Source organism: Micromesistius poutassou (genome assembly GCF_964030765.1).
Source record: "Micromesistius poutassou genome assembly, chromosome: 10".
Classification (NCBI taxonomy): Eukaryota; Metazoa; Chordata; class Actinopteri; order Gadiformes; family Gadidae; genus Micromesistius; species Micromesistius poutassou.
In genome coordinates, this window is record NC_140280.1 from 13,346,383 (window position 1) to 13,373,923 (window position 27,541).

General features: G+C 47.0%; 1 protein-coding gene across 2 annotated transcripts in view; it reads right to left on the reverse strand.

Moving 5' to 3' along the window:
* The window catches only part of abr (ABR activator of RhoGEF and GTPase), a 105,583-nt gene that overhangs the window by 64,451 nt on the left and 13,591 nt on the right, over positions 1-27,541 (reverse strand). The window contains exons 2-3 of one of the 2 annotated variants that reach the window (XM_084474457.1): positions 7,329-7,501; positions 113-211 (exon numbers count right to left, since the gene is read on the reverse strand). In XM_084474457.1, coding sequence (XP_084330583.1) covers positions 113-211; positions 7,329-7,501 — 272 coding nt within the window. Of the gene's footprint in view, positions 1-112; positions 212-3,322; positions 3,684-7,328; positions 7,502-27,541 lie in introns of those variants that run through there. The other variant, XM_084474458.1, reaches the window with a different exon arrangement.

Consider the following 27,541-nt stretch of genomic DNA (forward strand, 5'->3'; position numbering starts at 1 on the left):
GCTAGGATCCCCTCTCCAACCCGACCGCTAACCTAACCTCACAGCACTTCTGTGTGTCTGCGTGCGTGTGTGTGCGTGCGTGCGCGTGTATGCGTTTGCGTTTGCGTCTTACCAGTAGGAGGGCCTCCAGCTGGTTGATGTAGATCTCCTCGCTGGCCAGGAAGCCAGAGAGCACCAGCTTCTTCATCTCCAGGCCCTTCTCAGTGTCCCCCTGCAGACACACAACACGGGGGTCAGCAGAGAGCAGCCAAGGCTGTAAATGCACGCTTTGTATGTGTGTGAAAGCAGAGAGGGGGAGATAGAGGTGGACCCTCTGCAGAGACACAGAGAGAGAGAGAGAGAGAGAGAGAGAGAGAGAGAGAGAGAGAGAGAGAGAGAGAGAGAGAGAGAGAGAGAGAGAGTGTAACATTGATTGAAAGTACTGAAAATGCCCTTATTTCAAGTGGAATCAACAAAGACTAAATTGTTCTATTGAACTGGATGACTTAGCGACAAATAAAAAAGGAAGTGAGTGGAAAAAAATGCTGTACTTTAACGGCACACAGAGCAAGCAGTCAGTACACTGGATTCATACGGTCTAGCAAATATCTGAAAATAGCCGCGAGTGGTGAGTCAGGAGCATGCGTTTATCGAGCAGGTGTTGAAGTTTGTTGAGTTTGTCCAGGCCGACTTGATGTTTTCATGGCTCCCCGTTGTTGGGACTGGAGCTGGCATGGAACTGCTGGTCAGTCTCCAGGTTCAGCCATCTGTCTACAGTGTGCTCTGAATGTGCTAGTAGCACGTACCAACCAGAGCGGTGTTCCTCACTGTTAGTAAGATGTACAGTATCGTAGTGAGACTGACATTGATGAAAATTCATCGGTTTCAACACATGATAATTCTAACCTCATGTATGTGACATGTATCGGTAATATAATAAAATGTCCTGAATTTTCCCAAGGGGATGAATAAAGTATCTATCATCATCATCATCATCATTCCCATACATGACATGATATTCATTCTCTGCATTTAACCCTCCCTAGGAGCTAGGAGCTAGGAGCCGAGGGCTGCATCCTCACAGGGTAGCACCCAGGAAGCAGCTCCAGGTGTAGAGTGCGCCTCGGTTGTGGGCAGGGCAGGAGTGGTAACTTGCACGTTTCTTTGGCGCCAGAGTTCAACTTATGCCTTTGTTTTCAAACCATCAGTGAGACGTTGAGGAACTATGGGACCTACGGTGACAGACAGTTATTCCAATTAGCTATCAAGTATTTTATGAAAGCCTGCCCTTTTCCAAACAGTTTCCAATGACGATTTCCCCGGTTCTGTGTAAAAAACCATCTGTAAGCCGTAAAAGACCCACGCGGACACAGGGGGAACACAAACTCCACACAGAAAGGTCCCCCCCCGGGATTTGAGGGGCTTCTTGCTGTGAAGCAAGTGAAGCAGCATGGCTAACCCACCGTGCCACCCGGATAATGTGGGACATGCAGTAAGTAACATCACCATGTACACGCATGTCATGTATGTTAAGTCTGGAAGGTCTTCAAGAGTAAAATCAACGTGTGTACAGCATATCCATGCAAGTGTAATGCAACTATCCACCTTTGGACACAATGAAATAGTTTCAACCTACATATCACAGGGTCACAGTACACCAACATCTTGGAACACATTTTGTATTTTATGTACAGGTAACAACCCAAGGAAGGATGCACCACAGGGTTCTGAATAAGGCGGCTTTACTTGAGGATTAACTGAACCACAAATCAGATATAATATAATACATAATATAATACAATAATAATACAATATTGTTTGTATTAATAATAGGATTATTGGCACAGCGGTGCCATACCCCAATGCAAGACCATAAAGCATCTTGAAGAGCAGGCAGGAATGGTGAGGGCTGCCCAGGCAGGATTAATCATTAACAACCAAAACCCTTTCTCATCATGATATCAGAAATTATTGTAGTGTGTGTCAGTGTGTGTGCGCGCATGTGTGATTACTGATTAACACAACCCTAGCGCCTACCACGATCCTTTTCTGATATTGTGATATCGAGTGAGTGTGTAAGAGATCTTAACCTGGACGATGCTGTCCACTGAGATTATACATTTGAACATAAATGTATCACATTATAATGAAGCAAGCACAATCAGCCATAAAATAATATAGCAAACGGTTCAAAGGTAAAGAACATAGTAATATGTTTTTTCCATACTTCCTATTATGAAAAGGAAAAAGAACCACTGGGAAAGTTGGCTATACTGCGAGGACTTTGCTGATTGCACATTTTTTTGCAAATTGAATAATTATCAGCACATTTAGTGTGTGTGTGTGTGTGTGTGTGTGTGTGTGTGTGTGTGTGTGTGTGTGTGTGTGTGTGTGTGTGTGTGTGTGTGTGTGTGTGTGGTAGGTGCCACGTAGAGAGTATACGGGCAGCAGTCATCTCAGTGTGTTGAGAAACAGACAGGAAACTGAGAAGAGAAAAGCCGTTTCTTCCCACAGTGGGAATTTGTGTGGAATACCCCCCCCAACCTTAACTTTACAAAGAGACTCTGTGTAGCAACGTGCAGCTTTAGCATCGGCTAACAGCTATGGAATGGTTTGCCATGGCAACCAGCTATATATGACTCCCCCATTTTAGTTTGCTTTGCTTTCAACAAAAGCACACTGCAAGTCCAGTCCATGAAGTGTGTGTGTGTGTGTGTGTGTGTGTGTGTGTGTGTCCTTTGTGACTCATTATGTGTGATAAAAGCAGTCACAGAACAGCACTGCCCTGTGTTATCATCCCCATGTTATCTCCAGCAATCACACACACACACACACACACACACACACACACACACACACACACACACACACACACACACACACACACACACACACACACACACACACACACACACACACACACACACACACACACACACAATTACGTCAGTGGGGAAATAACTGTATTTCCTCAACTCTTTCCTTTTCAAGTATGCTTCAAACACACTTTTGGAAGCTGTGCTTACGCACCAACTGGTTGCTCTTGCAAAGAAAGACTTGTGCACACACACACACACACACACTGAAGTCACACACACAGACACTAATAACACTTCCCACTTGGCTATATTTAGCTAAGTGTTCTGACCTATGAGAACATCAGGCGTGTGTGTGTGTGTGTGCGTGTTCGTCGAGCATCTGTGTGCAACACCCACCCACACACACCCCCACACACACAAACAAATCAGACAGCTGTGCTCCTGCTAATGCACGGTTCACGCTAGCAGCAGCAGCAGCGCTTTCATTGGCCTCTCGTCTCGCTGGCGGCCGGCGCCGTCCTCACCTTGAAGTGTGGAGGCACGGGAGGGGTAGTGGGCTCCTGCTCGCCATCGCCGTACTCAAACACCTCCTCCTCCTCCTCCTCCTCCTCATCCACCTCCTCCAGCACCTTGTCCAAGTAGCCCAGCACCTCCTCCTCCTCCTCCTCCATCTCCCCTCCCCCCCGGTCTGTTGCTGTTCTCCCCTTCTTCCTCCTCCTCCTCCTCCTCCTCCTCCTCTTCCTCTCCCTCTGGGTGTATGTCGTCCCCACTACGCTCGGCGGGTTGTAATTGTTATTCTACGCCACCGTCGCCTCCTTCAAAGTCAGTCTGCACACATCCACCGCTCTCACCACTCTCCCTGCGCCGCATCTAGACACGGATACGGACAGGGAACAGCACGCTTACTTAACCCCACCCCCTTCCTTCAGCTGGACTTCCTGGTCTGCGTTTGTGTGTGTGTGTGTGTGTGTCTGTGTGTGTGTGTGTGTGTTTCAGTGTTCCGGCTCAAAGTCGATGGGGTCTGGCCTCTCTTTTCACCCCTCCTCCTCCTCCTCCTCATGGTCCCCTCCCCTTGGCTCAGACAGCCTTGCAACACACACACACACACACACACACACACACACACACACACACACACCATTTCTCAGAGACTTCCTCAATAGGTCTGGCTCAGACTCTCGCTCTCTTACGCTCTCCTCTCCTCATCTCTCCTTCTCTCTTGTCTGCTAGATTGTCGCAGCTCTCGTCCAATCATTGTACTGCCTATAACTCTCCGCTCAACATAGACTTCCTGGTTGGGCTCAAGCATGTTTTTTTTTTTTTTCCTTTCCCTCTATCGATTGCTCTTGCCCTCCCCCTCCCTCTCTCGTTCCCTCCCCCACCGGCCTCTGTCTAATCGATGTGCCCGGCTCCCTTAGTGCTGAGCTGAGGCTAAGCCTGGGCTGCTCTTGATTACCGACTGAGGTTCATCTCGCCAGCCGTTTGCAGGCTGTCAGACAACACGGGCTACGCGCTAAACGCGACATGCAGCGCCTCTCGATGAACGGAAAAGCCATGAAGCGCCAGCGACGTCAAGACTAAAGCTTCTAAATATAGAGCTACAGTGGAGACATAAATAAACCCGCCATCCTTCAGTTTGACGCATAGATAAAGACATGTAAATATCCTGGAGATGAGGAAAAGCTGGTGTGACAAATCTCTCGTGGTGGAGTGTCTCACTCCTCTGTGTGGGGTGCGGATATAAACCATTCACCGTGCCACGGCCCCCCCACATCGCTGTCTGGCTGCTCACGTCAGCCCCCCCCCCCTGCTACTGACTGTGGCATACTGTCCCTTAGGGCTTAATTATTGTCGCCACATCGCCGCAACGCGATCGGGTTTACGGAGCCGTTACGTCCTTGCGGACCCTCCTTTCGTCCTTTCGCGAGGGCCTGACGTGCGCCTCCCAAAAATTCTAACCTTGCGGCGAGGCGACGCAGCAGCAAAGGGCTGTGATCGGTCCGCTTACGTAAACCTCGACGCAGAACCGTAAAGGTTCACGACTGCGTTGAAGCGACTGCGTGGTCGTTCCGTTGCGTCAACGTGGAACCATAACTGAGCCTTTAGTACCAAGTAACCGGGACGGGAAAACATCCTTTCTTGGAAATTCCACCTGAGAATGCAGTGACTATAAAAGTAAGAGTTCAATGCAACGAAGCGTTTAATGCAACGTCGTTCTTACTCTGATCTACCCTTATCTTGCAGTCATGACTTTCGTGACAAAGCAATATCTTTCAGGCGCGCGCACACACACACACGCACGCACAATAATATATCCCGGCTGAATTATTTGGTCCGGCAGGGCAAGATTCCTTGCGTCAGCCGAGGGGGGAGTCTGTCGACTCAGCAGAAAGGCACAGGCTAAGCAGAGTTGAGGCTGAGACAACAAGAGTGCTGGATGCAGGGCAGAGGAAGGGAGAGGAGGGGGAGACCTTGGCTTTCCATGAAAAGCTTTCCCCATTTGAATTCCCCGTACGTCTGCGTTGTGTTAAACAGCCTACAGAGGCAGTTCCAGGGATGATATGCGTGTGGACTCCAAATCTATTACGGTCAAATTGAGGCTCCATGTGTTGAGGTGTATAGTGAATTAATTGAAGGAATGACCTTTTTTTCACCCCACTTGTATTTGACATTGTAGAAACATTTGATGAATGTTCACTATACTGCAAAACTGACATTTAAAATGGATTCCAATCTTGGAAATATGTCTTGGGGTTATTGTATATAAGTATATTGTATATGTATATAAGAAATCTGGCCTAAACACTGATTCAGCCAATATCTACAACAACATGGGGTGATAATATAAAGATTGATGGCCTAACAGGGATTCTTTCATACATATTTTAAGCTATGATTAATGCCTGTGTGTCTGTTACAGTAGGTCATTTGATGAACATTGCTGATATTATTGCTGTCCCCTCCAGAGAATACGCTTGAAAAAATGTCCATGTTTGTTTTCGCCCCCAAGCTGAAATGAGATCTTCGCCCTTGATAAAGATAGACAACATGATGGGAAAGTAGAGTTGTTAGTTGGTGACATGCCCATTCCTTTGTTGATCTTACCCATTCCCACCACTAGATGGAGCTATTGGTTTATCATTGGTGGGCCAGGTCTCCAGCTAACACACACACATAGTGGAAGCTCCACATTGGCACATCTTTTTTGAGTCATAATCACATTGTGTCTGCAGCGCATTGTGCGTCATTATATCAGATGATTCAAACTCATTACCGTTTTCACTTTTCATTTTGACGTACATTCTTTCAAATTTGGATTAAATACACACCAACAAACTAAAGGCTGCGCATTAAAACAAGCAGGTGTGTTGTTTTTCCACTGGTCTGCACGCAGAAAGGAGGTACTTTAAATGCAACGAGTGTAAAGAAAACCAACAACATACGGCTGGAAAACGGGTTTCTTATGGACGCTCTGACGGCAGCCAGTCCCCCGAGCAGATGGGCCGTTCCTCCGCCACGCCAGAGTCTGGTCCCTATTTAAACACACAGGCTTGATTGCCACTGTCAGCGCCATCACACCAGCTGGAGACTTTGAGTCACTTCCTGATTCAGACCCCAAAAAACCTGTATTCTAAACCTGCATTAGCATGTTGCAGTGTGGTTAAAGGCTGAGAAAAGGATATATATTTATATAGCGGCACGTGTACATATATGTACTCACGAGGAACAGAGGAAAAGCAAGCAGTGGTTCACTTTTATCTCAGTGAAAATGTCATCACCAGCCACTGCCAAACAGGAAGACCAATGAAACGCGAGATAAGAGTCTAGACTTGTAGAAGGGGCATCGAGAACTCAGAGGCAACATTGTTTTACTTCTTCGAAATAAAGGCTGTTTGGGTATCAAAAAAAAGGGCCATGTCACGCAATCTGAGAATAGCATAAAATACAACATCAACGTCCAGCATAGGCTAGGCTAGCCTTTGCCATATTTCTGCTTGAAGTTCTCTTGTTTTTTTATATTTCGCAAAAACCACATCAATGAAAGGTAACCAGGCTTGCAGCAGCACCTCACGTTGCAGGGATGCTGTTTCCGCATACACACTGCAGCATTTGCACTAAACCGTCTGGCGGTAACATGTTCACCTCAGATGCGCTATACATCCTGCTATATATTCTCATCCCTCTGATACCGTGGGTTTCCGACCAGTGGCCACCCGCGTAGATCATTCAAGTTTCATGGAACTTATTTATCTGCCCCTACATCAGAGTGTGAGGTCAACACAGAAGTCCGGCAGTAGAGCGGTATGGGAAGCGGAAGTAAACTACTTGTGTAAGTGTAGGTTCAGGGGTGTGTGTGTGTTTGTGTGTGTGTGTGTGTGTGTGTGTGTGTGTGTGTGTGTGTGTGTGTGTGTGTGTGTGTGTGTGTGTGTTTGTGTGTGTGTGTGTGTGTGTGTGTGTGTGTGTGTGTGTGTGTGTGTGTGTGTGTGTGTGTGTGTGTGTGTGTGTGTGTGTGTGTGTCCGTCCCCTCACCCCTGGCAGCAGCCCCTCCGGGGGGGAGGGGGAGGCAGCGTCTCCGTGGGGGGTGCAGAGCTGCGGGGACATGGTGGGAGACTCGTCGATGAAGGGCATGGTCTCCGAGCCGTCCTGGGACTTGGCGTCCTCGGGCCCGTCGCCCTCATAGCCGTCCGTGGTGTAGTTGAAGTCTGAGGGGGACAGACGGACGCGTTCCGTTAGGACATTAGGACACACCACGCCCGTTCACTGCTGGATCGGTTCATAGCTCTCAGTCATCTTTCATTTCATTCCTTTCATTTAATATTTAATTTTCCGTTTGATTTGAATAAATTACATTCATTTTATTTATTTATTAAAAACAATTTGTCTTTGATTTTCAAACATGATTTGGAGAGAGAATATGACATGGTGTAAAATAACTAATAAAATCAACTAGTAATTCTCTCCTGTGACACACAACAGAACACAACTGTGACACACAACGTTGCTGGCCCACAACAGAGCCTGGAGGAACACACAGTTTGGGGCAGGACGATCCACCTGTTGTCCAACAGCTCATACAGTATGATGATGTTTATGTTGTTGATGGCAAAAAGATAGTAAATGGAGTAGAGAGAAAGTAAGAGCATAGTGTACCGATAGTAAAGGGAGTATAGAGAGGCCAAAGTAAAGAGTGTATCAAGAGATTATATAGGAGTTATAGAGAGTATGGAGAGCATACAGATTAAAGAATGTATAGAAAGTATAGGGAGAGTAGCAGTAGCACAGAGAAAGAGTGTATAGAGAGTAGAGAGTATAGAGAGCAGTGGCAGAGGTAATACAGAGTGTATAGAGAGGGTATAGAGAGAGTATAGAGAGTATAGAGAGAGTATAGAGAGTATAAAGAGAGTATAGAGAGAGTATAGAGAGTATACAGAGTATAGTGAGAGTATAGAGAGAGTATAGAGTGCAGTGGCAGCACAGAGGTAATACGGTGAGTATAGTGAGAGTATAGAGAGAGTATAGAGAGTGCAGTGGCAGCACAGAGGTAATACGGTGAGTATAGTGAGAGTATAGAGAGAGTATAGAGTATAAAGAGAGTATAGTGAGAGTATAGAGAGAGTATAGAGAGTGCAGTGGCAGCACAGAGGTAATACGGTGAGTATAGTGAGAGAATAGAGAGAGTATAGAGAGCAGTGGCAGCACAGAGGTTATACGGTGAGTATAGTGAGAGAATAGAGAGAGTATAGAGAGTATAGAGAGAGTATAGAGGGAGTATAGAGGGAGCAGTGGCAGCACAGAGGTAATAGAGAGAGTATAGAGAGTATAGAGGGAGTATAGATGGAGCAGTGGCAGCACAGAGGTAATACAGAGTACATTATAGAGAAAGTACATTCACAGTAACGGCTCCAGAGGGGAAAAGCCCCTGGTTGGTTCCTTGAGAAATGACCACCATCAAATCCTTCAAAAGTGACAGCGAGTGGGGGAAATATACCACCTCTGCCTTGGTCTACATCCATGAAATAGAGCCATTTATTTGGTGGTCGGATGTGTGAGAGAGAGCAGTAAAACAAACAGGGCACGGCTGCACGGGTAGAAATCACTTTGTCAAATCACCAGGGCTGAGAGAAGATGATGGATCGACGGAAGAGAGTAGTGTGTGTGTGCGTGTGCGTGTGCGTGTACATGCATGTGTAGGCAATAGGCATGGCCAGTTTGCCTGGAAATGGCCTGCTGCACAGTGCTCACAGCTGAAAAGCTCCCATGAAAAAAGCTGTGCTAATGACATGCTGCAACAATAAGACACCACAGGCGAATAGGCAGAAGACATATGCTTCTGCGTGCATGTGTGCGTGCGTGCGTGCGTGTTTTCAGAAAGACTACACACTTGCGTCATGCCACAGCTGTGCATTCTTCTGATGCATCTGCTTCTGCACAGGCTCAGTATAACACTTACAGACGTACCCCTGCAGAGACACTCCTACCAAAATAAAACCCATTACTCAGACACACACACACACACACACACACACACACACACACACACACACACACACACACACACACACACACACACACACACACACACACACACACACACACACACACACACACACACACACACCACACAAGGTCGCTTTGAACCTAATGAGCCACAAAAGAGCCTTAATGGCAGAAGTCATAGCAGGAGTCATCAGCGTGCCAAACAACCTTCAGTCCCAGTCATCAGGGGGCGCCAGGGGCCTGTCTGTCACCTACTAGACGTCACCAACACACCGTCACCGGACCACCCACCGTAGCAATTAGAAACAAAACAGTCCATCCATCTGCTGGCTCTCTGTGTGTGTGTGTGTGTGTGTGTGTGTGTGTGTGTGTGTGTGTGTGTGTGTGTGTGTGTGTGTGTGTGTGTGTGTGTGTGTGTGTGTCCCACATACACACACACACAGACCGCCAGCTATTACCATAAGCGTTGGATTTGTCAATTTTCAATTTTGGCTCGTCCCTTTTTCAAACGGGTCCCTGTTGTTAGTCGTTCAAATGTTATAGCCGCTCTCGCCGTCTGATAATGCTGCGTGCTATTGGTTCCAGAATGGCAGTTTGGAAAAGTGGAGGACAATCAGTACTAGAAGCATAAAGCATCCGCACACATTCAGATAAAGAGATCATCTCCCTGATAATGAATGATGAAAAACATAGAAAGGGAGACGTTGGCCATTAGTGTGACTCTAATGCCATCAATGGGCCTTCATCACAGAGTAAACAGGCGCAGCGTAAACAGGTGTAGCTCATCAACTTCATTATGGGTCTGTAGGCGGGCCAGTTCCCATGATTAACATAAGGAGATACACCTGTGTAAGTATTGCTACACCTTTGTGATGAAGGCCTATTAACGGATATGAATGAACCACAAGCCTGCAAGTTGCTGCTGATGAAAGTAATCTACAAAAGGGGTTAATAGAATCAGACCCACAACAGTTATTACCGCTCACAGTTGTGCTCCTCCAACCGTGCTGCTATTGCCAAACAGCCTCCATCTCTCGCCCACTACGTCTCTCTCTCTCTCCCATCTGCTCCTTCTCTGCCATCCCTTTCTGTCCACCTTCTGGTCTCAGTGTGTGTGCCAGTGTGTGTGTGCCAGTGTGTGCCTGTGTGTCAGAGTGTGTGTGTGTGTGCCGGTGAGCCAGTGAGCCAGTGAGTGTGTGTGTGTGTGTGTGTGTGTGTGTGTGTGTGTGTGTGTGTGTGTGTGTGTGTGTGTGTGTGTGTGTGTGTGTGTGTGTGTGTGTGTGGGCTTCCACCAATATCTGAAACTGCCAACTGTACGATTCCTTTAAATATTTTAATCTTCTGTCGTTTTTTAATTAAATGGTTTAGGCTGTTTTAAAAAATGGACGATTCATAACGTTGTGCAAAACTCATTCACGTCATTCCTAATGCGATCACTCATTTTAATGTTAAACACAGAGCCCTTCTTTCAATTCACTTTTTTTTCTTTTTTATTTATTCCAAAGAAGAACTTACAAAATTAAAACATCCATCCCACTGTAGACTTTATTAGATAATGAAACGCCTGCTTTTGCCAATATCTTAGTTTTCGACAGGAACTCAACCGGCATAATGAAGAACAGTCTCTGAATGCTTCCCATTACATTATGCTCACATGCTCACACACACACACACACACACACACACACACACACACACACACACACACACACACACACTAACCATAATCACACAGACACCTGCTCAGCCAGAAAAGCGAAGTGCAAACAAGTTCCAATAGCTCTAAATGATTTGTTGTCCGGTAATAAACATGCACAGTGTGAAGCTTGGTCCATCTGAGGACACAGGCCTGCTCAACTATTCAAGGCTAGCATTCTCAGAGGAACAGGGCAGTCGTTGGATGCAGTTATAGTGCCCATGCCTATCTCACACACACACACACCACTTCAATCAGTTAATGCATCCTGACAAGCCCTTTGCGTGAATAGCACAAAACACAGGACAGGAAAAAAAATACTGAAAAGGAAAATCAATGCAGGGCCATGAGTCAATGGACAGAGAATTTCACTTCAGAAAGACTCCATCAGCCCTAACCTGCAATCAGTTAAATTGAACAACCCCCGACGCACGCACACACACACACACACACACACACACACACACACACACAAAACACATGATTAACCATTTAGAACGAGGACATCCCGGGCAAGACATGTATCGACACAGGATCAACGTCAAAGTAACCGGATGCACTGCTAAACGAGTGACGATGGGGAGGAGAAAATCAATAGGGCTGAGGACTGTCACGCTGATCCACGGAGGACTGGACAACGTTAAGGCTGACACACCGAAGCTGTACGCCAGGGGACCCGTCCTGGATGTTCACTGAGGGGTGAGGGGAGGTCAGGATAGTCTAGTGCACTGGTTCCCAACCTAGGTGCCGGGGCCCCACTTGGGGTCCCCTGATATGCATATGGGGTCGCAGGAGACTATGAAACATTTTAGCAAAGCATTTACATTTTTGATATGGTACAAGAACTGAATGCCTTGGGATTCATAGCCACAGTAGATGTCGAGTGGTTAGGGTGTTGTTGGGTCTCTGGACCAAAAGGTACTAGGTTTAAATCCCCTAATGTCCGCAGCGTACTACATTACATTTCAAACATTTCAAGCATGCCAGCCTGACAACAGCCAATCGTTTAATACTCATTAGTTACTGTTGACACCGTTTCAGAGAGGTGATTGTTATTCAATACGCACATTGGGACAAGTAAATCATCATAGCAAATTACACACAGACTCCCCTTTAGGCCATTAGGGGAGGGGTCACACACAGGACAGTACAGGTTAAGGGCTGATTATGGTTCCACGTCGACGCAACACAAGGACCGCGCAGAAGCTTTGCAGAGTCGGGAACCTGTTTTGGTTCTGTGTCGGGTTTAGGTAAGCAGACCAATCACAACCCTTTCTGTTGTGTCGCCTCGACGCAAGGACAACGTTTTTGCGAGGCGCACGTCAGGCCCTTAAGGTGGACGCAAGGAGGGTCCACAAAGACGTAAACCCCCTTGTGATGTGTCGACGCGGAACCATAATCAGCCCTTTAGGGTACTTACCATTGGGGGAGAACAAAGAGCGAATGACGCACACGGCCTCAAAGAAAATATCCATCTGTGTCGGGAGGCGATGTACCGCTTAGTCAGTTGAACAAAAAATGGCAGCTGGTCAGGGTTGCCATCCGATCATCCAGCCTTAAAACAAACAATGTTCGTTTTCCCTTTCCGTGTCTAACAACTCAATAACTGAATCGGTCCAGACAAATACAATCTGATACAGTCTGATGCCTCGATGGGCAAAGATAGAAGAGTTGTCAACACTTTCCGTACACGTTCAGGTACTTCCTCATGCAACAATGAACAAGCCCAACCGTTCTGATGACAAGCATTTCCATGTCCAGTATATGTAAATTTATGCACATAGCACTGCAGGGTGGATATGAGTTAATCCCATTTCTCAAACCTCGAAACCAACCGCGAGTTGTTCCCAGTGTTTTGCTCAACCTTAATGGAGAATATATTTATATATTTTCACAGCAAAACAGAGGACTTCAAAACATTTTCCTGTTGGCTGTTTTCACAGTGCAGATAAGTTAGGTAAGCTGGGAACACGCAACCCAAATGAGGCTTCCTGCTTCGTGAAACATATTCTTCAGCAGCTTATGGCTGGCCCATTCACACAGGGCTGATTATAAACCACGGCTCATTTGGATGGCCAAGAGACTGTGCTTTGAGCCAGTTCTTTTGATGCATCTCTCACTTTGTTTGGAGAACCTCGCTCACTCCTTCCTGTACTCACTGATCTGATAGCTCAGAGAAATGGACAACGTACAAACAGAGACTGAGAGATTAAGAGTAAGTTTGGCATGGGCCGAGAATTACTTAAAAATGCCATCAGGAGAACAAGGATAAAAGTAAAACTGGTAAACGCATGTGCTCCCCATTTTGTGTGCCTGAAGTTTGACAGTTTGACTGATAGCATGTGCGTGAAAAGATTGTGTTCCTGTTTGTGTGCGGTTCTCAAAGAAGAAAGCCCCCCCCCCCCCGCAACCTCCTCAAGTTAACACATCTTGATAGAAGGCTTCCAAAGCCCACCTGTCAAACTCAATAGATATCCCTGTTTCCTTGGCGACGGGCTGACATGGCAACCGCACCCGATGGACACAAATGCTTACTCCAGTGCCAATGAGTTGGTGAGTGATAGGACTCAGCTTGTACCTTGGCATCGATGCACCAAAATCCAACAGCGATATTAAAAGTGAAAGATACGGCTACAACCAAATGCTACATCTAATAATTACTGCTTTGTGCTCATGTCCTCTTCCCTTACACAAAAGAAATGAACCCAGAATAACCCAAATAATTGTGTGTGGGGGTGGCTGGGAGTATGCCCATCTCCAATAGCAAGCAAGCTGTTAGCCCCGAGGACAAAATCCATAGCGGTGAACACAGTAAAAACTGCACCCTCCATGCGTATGAACACTGCAAACTCGGAGCACTGCATTTATGACTCATGCTTCTGGATCATGTGGATTTTAACTGAAGCACACGGCCTTGAGGGAGCCACAGCAGCAGGATATCAGCGTCAAGAATAAAATAACTAGATATGGCGTGGGATGAAATCATTATACATTGGATGAATATCAGCAGTGAAAATAAAAAGGACTAGATATTGCTTGGGCTTAATAATTAAATCCTTATAATTATATTAAGTTCAACGTAACCAGTTCCAGGAACACAGTTTCACTCCACCACTCGTATGGATATGCATATTTGATACTACTGTAGTTTCCATTAGGTCGAAGACTGGAATAATGAATCATTTCGAAGTTATATGGCCAGAGATGTTGATACAACAACGGCTGTTATAGTCACATGCCCATCTGCTGCTACTTCGATAGTTACGACTCCCAATATGTTTATGATCTAAAAAAACGACATATGGATTCCCTTCCTTCGTTGGCAATAACAGCTTGATAGCCATAATGATCTGATGTGTATCCACCATGCTTGTGAATCAATCAAAGTTGCACAGCGATGTCTCACGCTCATTGACGTGATTACGGCAAGGATTGCAGACCCAAAGTATTGTGGAGGCGATGCGATGAACGGGAGGGGGGGGGTGGGGCACTGTGTACTGACATGGTCTACAGGGACAGGCTTGAGCTAACCACGCAACTGTCCCAGGTCATAGCAGAGCCATTACTGTGGCGGGCTTGCTAATTCTCTCCATTGACCTGCTGTGTGTGGTGTAATTTACCACTGCTGGCTCTGAGTGGACTGGTTAGTGCAATTAGCCACTTAACAATCCTCAAGACACGATCACACACGCGCACATGCACACCTCCCCCGCTCCTGCCACAACAGACGTGCATTACCTCAAGAGGAACACTTGGTGTTTGATGAGGGAAGCGGTCTCGGTAAGCAGTGGGGGTTAACTGCCGGTAATGGCTTCTTCGGAAGGATGATGGAGAACATAGAGAGGAAACATCTGGGAGATAGACCCTGCACAACGCTGATCCATATCTCCATGTCTCCCTTCCATATGTTGTACATTTGAAGAGGTTTACCTAAGGCAACATACAGTGGGTTCAGAGGTGTATCATTCAGGCAATATGCATCTTGTTGGAGGACGCCTAAGGTGATGCTGTCTGGATCAAACCCAGTGCTTTTTGGCTGTGAGCTGAACAGCCTACGATACAGCAACCTTGCAAATAATACATCTATTCATGGTTCTAAATACCTAAGGACTGAGCTATCGATCTAGCATCATAAATAACCAATGATTTGCAAGTGTATAGATTTATGATGACTATTGATGGATTCATGCATCCTACTAAATATCGACTGAGACAACGACTACAGATAGACTGATAAAGAAAAGTCAAACTTGCATAGATAAGTAGACATTGGTGGATGACTAGCTAGGCTTAGATTAACGAATTGAGCACAAAAAAAACACTTGAACAATGTAGAGTTACTTACAATACCAACACTCAAATATATGTTATTCCTGCATCCAATCGTAAAACATCCCCCTTTTTTTTTTTACAAAAACATCTCAACTAAAAGTGTCTGTAAAACCGAAGAGGAGCCAAGACAATGCAGTTATTTTAAGATGGGAGCTTAGATGGGAGTAATGGGCTGTCAGACCCAGGCCAGACATGGTCTGAGTGGGCAGCATGAGAGCTGTGTGGTGCCATGGCCCAGTGGACCTCTAGAGCACCGCTGGAGCAGAACATCACACACTGCTCAGACCTTTACTAGCAGTACTGAGGGATGACAGGCCCATCCATCAGTCCACACACACACACACTACATGTGAAGTTGTTAATAATACATGCACACTCAAACCCATTTGTGTCCTTAAGCTGTATTGATATGGATGTAACAAGCTATCATTTATGAAATTATCAATACTCTACAGATCAAAACAAATGGCTGATAATTAACAGCACCGCTCCTGGATGGATGACACATTTTTTAATCTATTGCTATTAAAAAGTTATTTATCGCTCATCATTACCAAGTTGAAACATAATTTAACCTCTGCCAATGCTGCACTTGCAATTGAGAACAAGTAACCCACACAAACTCTGCAATACATTAGATAACACCGTCGACATTGAACACTACGGCTACCTTTTGAACCGTGCACAGTGCTCCCCATTAAATCCCACATGCGGTAGCCGTACAGTAGAGAGTTTCTACTGCAGTGTGCAGAGTCACTGCGAGAGCGTGCTCAGCATCTTTTTGAAACAGAGCGAGGAGGTGACATCATGGCCCTGCAGCCGGTCATCAACACAGATGCAGCAATGACTAAAAGTGTTCCACGGGCTTTGCTGAGTCGCACCTGCTCGGAGAACACAGAGTACACACCAACACACACACACACACAAACACAAAACGAACCGACAATAGCTCTCTTCTACAAACACACACACACACACACACAAAAGCAAGCACACACTCACTCTCTCCTACAAACACACACAAGATCTCTTCTACAAACACACACACACAGGCAAACACACACTAGCTCTCTTCTACACACACACACACACACACACACAAAAGCAAGCACACACTAGCTCTCTCTCTCACACACACACACTTTCTGTTTCACTCTTTCTCCTTCATACTCACACGTAGATTTCACACTTTTGCACAATGGTTAGTTTCCTAGTCTCACACGTCGTATATAAATAAACATATCGCTCTCATTTCTCGGAAACCTCGAGAGTGTGTGTGTGTGGGGACAGGTTTACGTATGTGTGTGAGTGTTTGTGAGAGCTGTAGTGATGTGTGTGTGCATGTGTTTCTCTCTACCCGTGTGTACGTGTGCGTGTGTGTATGTAGGTGCGTGTGCGTAGTTCTCTACCCCTCCACGTCCCACAGTCGTCAATCAGCGGACGACACAAGGGAAATTAAAGGAAGCTTTTTAAAGGAAGCTTTTTTTTTTCCGGAGGTCCCGCTGCTGCTCCCCGGCCCCGGGGCCACTTATGCTACACATCATAATAAAGTCCCCTGAATGTTGACAGCCAGAGGCTTTACTACTGCAGCTGAGGCAGAACGGCCCAGCTCATAGAGGAGAGGAGCCGCACTGATGGCAGGCGCACACACACACACACACACACACACACACACACACACACACACACACACACACACACACACACACACACACACACACACACACACACACACACACACACACACACACCAAATGAGTGGGGGAGTGGTGGTCGTTGTCACTATAGTTTAACTTTAATGGGATTGTGCAGTCGATTAAAACACATGTTTTCTGTATATTTTTATGAGAGCACGGGTATGTTGATCTCTAAGGTAGCAGATGACTGAGCAGACCCCTGGGCCAGATGGACAGGATTTTGTATTTAAACAGAGAACATCCTGGGATTCATTCAGCAGAGAGCTCTCTAAGCACTGAGATCAATCTACGTCAGGAACTAATCAATACAAACCACACACATACGCACACGCACAAGCGCACACACACTCAACCGTGGCTTCAACTACATGTTCGCAGTTGAAAGTGACCCACTGCCCCTTTTCCACCGACAGTTTGGTCATCCAGCCATTTCACATTGCAATTCTAAAAAGGCAATAACCAATAACCATTTAAGGCATAAATAATGAGAAAATGAGAAAAACAAGACACACGATGATTGATTTGCATCAGAACTAGTGACAAACGAGCCTTTATGTCAACATGAAATAGGCAAATTGCCCAGATAGTGGCACACCATGTACTTCCTGTTCATGGCACAAAAATAAATGAATGGTCACTTATCAGTGCTGAGGTCAAACAAACATTTACCGTCGATTTTTAACAAGGTGTTTCAATATGGCAGGCAAAAAGCGTCATTTCTCAACGTCAAACGCCTTTGAACAAAACGCTTGGTACAAGACAGGCAGCGATTTATTGTGCTGGTCAGTTGGCTGGCGTCAATGTGCCCACCAGCGTTAATTGTGATTAATGAGGGCTATTGTGGCGACACTGCCTTCTTCTCACAAGAGCCCTCCGGCACAACATCCTGCATCCTGTTACAGAGCACGGAGGGACAAAGCCTCAGAACGGAGCACACCACTGAGGACGGGACCTGCAGTACCAGGAAAAACTCTTACTTCCCCAATAGAAACAACCTCAAATCACCATGAAAACGGGCAGCTGGGCGGCTCTACGCCCACTGGAGACCAGGGTTCGATTCCCACCTGTGGTCCTGTCATTTCTATATCTGTTCTCCAAACCCAAAAAAGCTTTAAAAAAAAAAGGACCTTTTTCTTTTAAAAGTCAACATGAAAACAAGATCAAAATTACGATCCAATGTGATCAAAACTTCGATCAGATAAAGACTGACGTAAAAACAAGAGAACAAGACATGAAAACGAACATTTGACATGAAAACGAGATCAACGTAAGGTAATGCTCATCTTGTTTTCATGTCGAAAGGTTGGTCCTTCCCTGGGGATCCTTTTCCTGGAGTTCCGGAGATCCAACGTGATGGTAATATTGATATTGATCTGTGGCCTGTATTAATTGCAGTGTGCACATGCCGTGAACACAGGCAGTGAAGGGCTGTAACTAATGATACATCTCACAGTCGGAAAATTGAAGGATCATTTTTACGATAAACAGATTAACCATTTAGTCTAGAAAAAACACTGCTCAAATGTGTCTTCAATGTGCTTGCTTTATCTGACATTCAGCCACGAAAAACAAGTGTTCCATTGATCCAAACAACAAAAATGGGAAATTCTGAAGCATCACACTGCAAATAATTGGTAGTTAGGGTTAGGGTTACTTGATAAATTATCTAAACGATTCATCAACTGTAAAAAAGGGATTGGATTTATTTTCTTTCAAACTATTCATTGCAGCCCTATTTCAATGAATGGCCCTTATTCGTAATATATAATACAAGCATGCTCTGCTGACAAAGACAAGCTCACATGAATACTGAGATGGCACAGCCTTGTGAAGTGTAAGAGTATTCATGTTGTTTCATTTAATTAGCGATGAATGACAATTATGCTTTAATTGTGACTAATAATGAACGCAGCCTCTTCATTCAGTAAGGTATTATTAGAGTGCACTGACAGCACAAACACTTTTTGCTCTCAACAAGCAGGCAAAGCGTCCTTGGTGTGGATGTGCTTTGAAAATCATTTTCTGTGCATCTATTTCCACTCCGACATCCTCTGCTGCGCCCGCCTGCCGGTCTTACGTTATGCTAATGGTGAGCAGCGCTAGCTAAGCTCTCGTGAGCTAACCTTGCACCACAAGCAGCCTCATTCAATAGTCAAAGGGCTTAGGGGGCTAAAAAGGCCTGTTCTTTGTTGGTTTGCCCCCCCGTCTCACCAGCAGGCCCCTCTGATCAGAGAGATCATAGGGTTCGGCTTGAGGAGGAGCTGAGAGAGCTAACTGCTACATGCCGCTAACAGACTGGGCACACTTTGGAAAAGGTCAATAAGATGCTGGAGTCCCCCGAGGATCAGCGGAGCGGGGAGGAAGTAGACTGGCGGGGGGGGGGGGGGGTCTGAATGAAGGGACAGCCAGACCTCAAAGGGCTTTGTGTAAATAGAAGAGGAGAGCAAGGGTGAGGGCGAGAGAGAGAAGGAGAGAGCTGTCAATCAAAACCGCCAGGTTCAAAATAAGGATATTTTAAGTAAATTCCAACAGCATTGACCTTCAACCGGTTTTGAACATTCTGTGGGTGATTCGGCTAATAAACATGTGCATGTGTGTGTGTGTGCGTGGGTGATCTTTTTCCTCTCCATCAAAAAACCCTCATTATCCCGTCCTCCCTGGTCCAGGGAACGTTCCGGTAAGAGGCAGAGCGACAGGCAGCTACTAGCGCTCGTTCTGCTCCAGCGCATACACATGGACGCTCCCGTCCATGGCTGGGTATCTTCACAGACCATATGTCCGTAGGCAGACAGAGATAAGCACCACCTTAGCTTCACAGGCACATTCAATGGAGCCGCCACCACCCCCCCCCCCCCCCCCCCCCACCCCGTCCCAACTCCACACACACACACACACACACACACACACACACACACACACACACACACACACACACACACACACACACACACACACACACACACACACACACACACACACACACACCCCTGTGTTACCATGGCAGCCGGCCACCATACATATTAATTAGCTGCCCTAAATCCTCAAGGCATAGATTGGTAACTCCAAGTCACTGCACACAGACTGGGATAACCACTCAATCTCACACAGAGACACACACACACGCATGCATGCATGCACGAACACAAAAAAACACACACACAGACAGACAGACAGAGCCCCTGAGGAGCGCAGATGGGCACATCCATGCGTAGACAGACACACAGTTGTCGCACACGCCAGGCTACACTGCAGCCTGGCGACACAATCACGGAGGCCTGCACACGGCAGCACTGCTCCATTTATGCATTGTTAAAAAATAAACTCTGGTTGTACAGTCCCATCACCGCCCGAACATGCGCGCGCACGCACACACACACGAGCATCTAAAGTAACTCTCTAGTCGCTCTAGGAAGCCTCCAACACTCCATTCATGAGCAGGCGCGGATATTGTGTCTCACACACACACAAACACCCACCCACACACACCCACAAACACCCACAAACACCCTTGATGGTTGGCCACACACCGTTCCGGTGCATAAATGCGTTACAGGAGCCGACAACACCAAAGCTGCCGTTCTGCTGCTTGCGACTCATCCTCACTTGCTGTACAATTACTCGCTCGCTCTAATTAAGAGGAAAGGTAGCCAGTAGGGATCAGTGACATCATAGGCCACCCCCCCCAGTGGGACGGTGAGGAGAGGTAAAGACGGAGCAGTAGGACTTTGTTGGTTTGTTACAAATGCTGTGAGTGTTTCTCATCATATGATGTGATGCTGATTCAAGAGGAAGTTGTTGACTCTGTGAGAGGCCGGGGGGGGCGGGGGGGCAGAACCCATTAGCTGAATGGGCTGGAGTTTTATTAGCGACTATAGAGTTACGACACTGACAAAGCCATGCCAGAGAGAATATACCAATAAAAATCCAAATCATTTTCCATGTTTACTGATTTAATTCAGACACACTGGGGTTCCACCGGGGACGATGAAGAATTTGAATGTTCACAGCGAGAAGACATCTGCTATTTAATACGACGTGTAGAAGACATGTGTTTGAATGGGGAAAAGTCCCCGTTTGTTCCCCTCACAGTCCGCCAGTGTACGATCCCCATGCCTAGCAGCGTGCCCGCCCGCCGCGGCCCCGTTGCCCGGCACGCTGAAGGAAGGGCCCAGGAGGGAGCACAAACGACCTGTTGTCCCACGAATGTTCTGCAAGCGCCATTCTGGTCGTCGTGGAAATCATCCATTTACAGTGAGGCTCATAAATCTGTCGAAGCTGCTGTCTATGTGTCACTGACCCAGATTTTTTTTTTCTCTCCCCCTCTCTACCTTGCTCTCTCGCTCTCTCTCTCTCTCTCCTGAACAAATGCATTCTCCTCGCAGACAGAGATGAATGGATGACTTCGGATGGAACCTTGGAATAACCTTCAGTGAGATGGTGATTTTAAGTTGTACTTTCTGAACAATCTGCTTTCAATATGCTAATATGCTGTCATGAGAAACCGCATAAGCAGTGAATAAGAGGCAAACTGCTTGTAGAGTAACACACCGCGATTTGTAGAAATACACACATATACATTGATTGAAATAGGGTTTGGACCATCAGAAGGTCGGATGTTAAGAGTTAACTAAAAGTGGAGAGTGATTTAAAGGTGTGGTTGCTGTGACAAAATGAATTAAATCCTCTGTTGGTCTTTCTTTGTGTGTCTCTCACACACACACACACTAAGCACCTGTGATTGGCCACCTAAGCTGGGCAGCAAACGGCGACTGCCTGCTGACAAAAGAAGGTCAATATATAGTCAGACCATTAATCTTTCACACACACACACACACACACACACACACACACACACACACACACACACACACACACACACACACACACACACACACACACACACACACACACACACACACACACACACACACACACACACCAGATAAAAAGCGAAATATTCATTATCAAACCTTAAAATAACCCTTAAAATAAATGGTTACGCCCAAATTGCTTTTTGGGTACATTGTTGCTTGGTGTATTTTGAAGCAGAGCAAGACACCAGATGGGCAACAACACAGTCCTTGCCTCTAAGATTTTATCCTCGACCAAGTAAGCATCCCAATAACGTGTCGAGATTGGCAGGCCAGGGTACCATGCAGTGGAGTGCGGTGGGAAGAGTGAGGAGGAGTACAGAGGAACGAAACAAAGCCTTCTATATCTGGCCCACAGGCGATGTTGTGAAAGTGTTATCGCTGCTTTGGCCAATTAAAGAAAAGTGTATCCTAGAACCCTTTTTTAGACGACCCATTAAAATGTAGGACGTTGTGTGTGTGTGCGTGTGTGCGCACGCGTGCGCTTGCGTGCGTGTCAGTCTGAGTGGCGGGTTTTTCTGGAGTGCATCAACCCTTTTAACTCATAATGGACACCTCGTCTCCTCGTCTTCCCCCTTTCCTCTCTCCTCTGCCATTTCCCCTTCCTCTCTTTCCCTTAGTCTCTCTGCCTCTCACTCTTTCCCTCTCTCACTCTCTCTTCCGCTTGACTGCTTTGAATTCCTAATCACTGCCCCAGCCTTCCAGGAGGATGTCAACATGGCTGTCCCGCCATTGGCGGAGAGGGCGCAGTCACTGGCGCGCCATTGGCTGAAACGGAGCGGTATGGGGTGGCAGGGGGGAACGGGGGTTGGTGGTTAGCAACCCAGGGAGGATGACTACTGTCCGTGGTCACACTATGCACACACACACACACCAAAACCCCCCCGGGACACGTGCCGGCCGCCCGCCGCCCCCCCCCGTTGCAGCTTAAAAGATTCGTAGAACGCAAACACAGTCAGACACATGACACACCCACTAACATCAAGCTCAACAAAGGATGGGCTGAGACTCGCCATGAGAGCACATCCACAACAGATCCAAATGAACCCCAAACTCCACTCGTGCCTTGCGGCGGCGGTGGCTTATGAGTCCCTTCACGGCTGCTCACCCGCGCGGACCCAGTGTGAAGCAGTGTTTTGCAGTACTAGCAATGCTTTTTAGTTGTTGTTGTAAGTGACTGTTGCATCTGTAGGGATACAGTGGCATACAACACTGAAAGTACCACTTGAGTTTTGTTCATCTCATTTCAGTGAGTGAGTGAGTGAGTGAGTGAGTGAGTGAGTGAGTGAGTGAGTGAGTGAGTGAGTGAGTGAGTGAGTGAGTATACGAGAGAGTGTGTGTTTGTTTATGAACACATATATGTGTGTATGGCTGTGTTCTGCTGAGCCACAGTGTGAGCATCTATTATTCACAAGGTTGTCATCGAACAACAGCCAATCGGCCTCGTAGGAGAGGAGGACGCATAAATAATACGGAGAGAGAGGAAACGGACGTAGGGCATTCATTAAGACGCTTTTATGCAAAGCGCCGCAAAACAATACCAGGCATGCGTGCATGATCCGGCTGTTGACCTTGTTTATTCTTGGAGCGTTTCAGCGCAATTAAAGATTAGTGTTGTCAAAATTATAGATTTTTCCACGCATAATCGATTGAATATTTTCAGTACTCATTTTCCCGCAGTGTAGAGACTCCAGTAGCAGCTGCGCTTTCTCGCTCTGCCTTCTCTCCGACAGCGAGTTGCCAGACACACGCGGTGCACCAGTGCCCGCAAAGCAACGCCTCCTCCTCTCAGGCGCTCCCGGTGCCGTCTCTCGCGGTGAGTCGTCACTTCACCACATCCTGCGGTCGCACTTCGTACCCACGGTATCACCTTGTTATAATTATCTTTTAAAATAAAAACCTAAACTTGTATGCCCTCAGTGTTGTGCATTTTTTCCCCCCAGTGGTATAGAAAATGGTATCGAATGTCGAGATTTTTTGAAGGTATTGCATCAAAGAATACCCAGTGTGGGGACAACACTATGAGCGACCCGTGTGCCCTGTGTCCATCAGCTCCATCTCCAAATGCTCCTCGTCCAGCTCCCTCCCCGTGCCTTCCTACCTCCATCCCCGCGGCCCCCCATTCACCCAGCAGCCCTGCGCCTCTGTCAGCGCTGCTCCCTGAACGCCCGGCAGGGAGAGACGCCTCTCTCCCCAGACAACGTTAACTGCCTTGTTTCTCAACATGTGTGGGGAAATACACATGACGCCTGTTAAGTGGGAACCCCTGAATAGGCACATTCAGGGGGGGGGGGCGACAGGTGCGCGTACACACACACACACACACACACACGTGCACACAAGCGGAGGAAAACCATTGAGGAAGCAGGGGAGATGAAGTGTTACATAACTGCTCTCCGCTCTGCCATTCGCCTGCCTGCCTCTCTCTCACTCTCACTCTCTCTCTCTCACTCTCTCTCTCTCTCTCTCTGGGCAAAGCACGCTGATTCAGACTCCAGCTTTTTTCGCCCATTGCACAATTCTACAACTACATTCCACGCAACACAACATGGATGCCATTTCTAGAGAGCTCCTTGGTTTAAATGCCTGCTTTGGCACCATGGCGATAGCTGAAGCGAAGAGAATATATTGTGTATGGGCTGTATTGACACAGCCTACATAACATCGTCTATTTAGCACACTAGCACTCAATAGTAACCATGTTAACGCATGGCTGGCCTCGGTACTAGGAGGCATAGTGAAAAGCCATAAGCATACCAGCGCAGTAGCAGCAGCATTGGCAATACTAGCCATTATGCTTTTGTACTGGTAGTATTTGACTAGTAGTAATCGCGTTTGTAGCAGTAGTATCGGTGGTGTAAGCGGATGTTTTAATGGTATGAGTAGAAGTACCAGGAGGGGTTCAGCCCCGTTTAACCCTAGTGGTGCGTGACTGCTGGCCTGGCCTGTGACGCGCTGGGAGGAGGCTGTAACTGAGACTGTACTAAACAGTCTATGTAGTCTCTGGTACTAAACGGGGGGGGGGGGGGGGGGGGGGGGGCGGGCGGTGGTTCATTTCTCAGTGCTGGCAGGCAGGGGTTGGTGGCGTGCGCTCTTCTGCTGCGGTTAGGCCACAGATGCTGTTGTTTGGAAACACGATCGGGTCACATTGATCAGGACCTGCTTCTGCTGGCAGCCCTGACAAGCTCATTATTTAAACAAACAGAGATGGGGCTGTTTATTGGATGGGGCGTGTGCGCGTGTGCCCGCCTGTGTGTGGGTGCACGTGTGTGCGCGTGCGCATGGCCAGAATTATCAACCCTTTGCGTATCAATAGAGCTCTTACATCAAGCCATAAACAGCTCAGGGGGTGCGTGTGTGAGAGTGTGAGTGTGAGTGTGTGAGAGTGTCTTTTTGGGCAGCTCCTCAGACATCCCCACGGTGTGTTAAAACAGCAGCTCCACCGTGCCAGTCAGCACCTGACGACTAGCATTGAACCCTCCTAGAGGCAGACCTGGGACGGGGGCCATGCGTCGATAAAGAAACGCTTTGATAGCAGCCGGGCGCTGCATTAAGGGAGTTAAGTATAGCGAGGAGCTGCTCGGGGAAGAGCCTCGACGCCGGCCTTCTGGAGCCATCTCCGCCGGGCGGAACGGACCCGGCGGGGGGGGGCTGTGGAGGTCCATCAGGCGGAAGCCTCGACCGTCTTCGTCCAACTCTAACAACAATGACAAGACATTCGAGGTATAGGCAGATGTCTTTGGAAGAGGCATGCTGGTCTTCAATGAGGCAAACGCTTTGAATAACATACAGACTGAAACTAAATGTTGTTTTTGGGGGCCTGGTTCACGGGTTGAGCATGTGCGATTGAGGCCCAGGTCTTACCGCAGTGACCAGGGCTTGATACCTGCCCGTGGTCCTTTGCTGCACGTCTCCCCCCCTCTCTCTCTCATACATTCCTGTCTTACTCTACAATAAAAAAGGATAAAACCTTCAAAAATAAATCTTAAAATGAAAATAATGTTTTTGAATTTTCAGGGTTGAAATAGACGCCGTGCTAGTCCTATACGAAGCAAGCAAGAATATGCAGCCCTGCTAGATTTGCGCTGTGTGTGTGTGTGTGCTTCGCTCCACTAAATGATGATTCCCTTCCTTATTTGGGTCACCGAAATTCACGCTCCGTGTGCTTTGGTCTTAAGCCACTCAAGGACTCACTGTGGATGAAGTGACCCAATGAAATATGAGGCTCAGCGAGAACGTGTGTTGCCAGAGTCCAGCCCTACTACACCTGCTTCTCCCCCTTTAGCAGTGCATCAAGGCAAACGCCGGACGTAACCGGCCGTCACTAGTGGACGCGTTGCACAACACGATTAGTAATATCCTAAAAAAAGATTACGCCTTTGATCAATTCATCTCATATGTGGAAATATTGACAGCAGAGGTCAAGGACTTACGCCAAGCGGCACCTTTTAATCCCTTGGTTTTTGGCAGGCAGCTGCGAGGGTTTATTTGTATACAGCAGAGGAGTACACCGTGAGTACTATGTGAGTCTGTTGTTTTGGCTGTTGAGTAATGAACTGAATCCATGTCAACGTCCCAATGGCTTGGGATCAGGCCTACGATTGCATGTTCTCTATGCACGGATGAAATGGGCACAAAGTGTACAGTATATGCATGCGTGTGTGTGTGTGTGTTTGCACTCAAAAAAATCTATACCCTAAGGGGATCATCCATAATCCATGTGACGTCAAACTGGATTTGAGGTATTCAGATTCTGCCGAGTTTGAATACAGCAGAATACTAATGCACATTCCATATTTTTTTTAATACTTTCATACCCGTTTTAGCTTTGGTTAAGTAGGCCTTGTATGATGAGTCTGACGTTGCCTTTGAAAGAGTTGATCTTTGGTTGATTCTGAACTCCACTTTGATCACATTTATAAAAAGCTCATGACGGTATGTCAGATGGAGGTTGTTCGGTTCAAGAGCTTGTTTTAAAAAGGTCCTCGTTTGATTTGAGAAGATGCTCACTCAGGCAGTACAGAAGGCTTGGGATAACCCCAGATGGTGCTTTTCAGACATCTGTTGCCACAATGTGCATGTTGTTGCTACTAGCCAGCCATGTGTGCAAAATGCAAAAAGACAAAAAATAGAAGAGTAGACCATTTTTCAGAATATGTCAGAAGCATGAAAGTTGTGATATGTCCTAAAAATGATCGCCCAGAACCTGAGCAGTTCTGCTGACCACTACATAGTGATGCACTCCTGTTTTAACAAAGGAAAAGCCGCGAGGTCAATCCCAAATAAGTGAAGTCAAGATGTACTCCACAAAAAACAGCTGGAGCGTGAACGTGATGACAGCTCTGGCTGGGTTCCTTAACATCCAGGATAAACGTAAGCTACTTTGTGTAAACAAGGACTGGAAAGACGAGGGAAGTGCAGTGGAGTGGCTGAAGTGATAGGAGATGGAGACGCCTCATGCATGGCCCCGGCTCATCTTAACTAATGCTGATTTCGTATGGCATACACTGTGCGGAAGTAGCTCCTGTATGATAAGCATTTGCCTTGGAAGGTGCATTGTGGGACGCTAAGAACACGGCCTTTGAACTGCTTCATAGGTTGTTTCTGGGACAACAACTCCCTTCAGAAACTGACTGCTCAGACACTGTT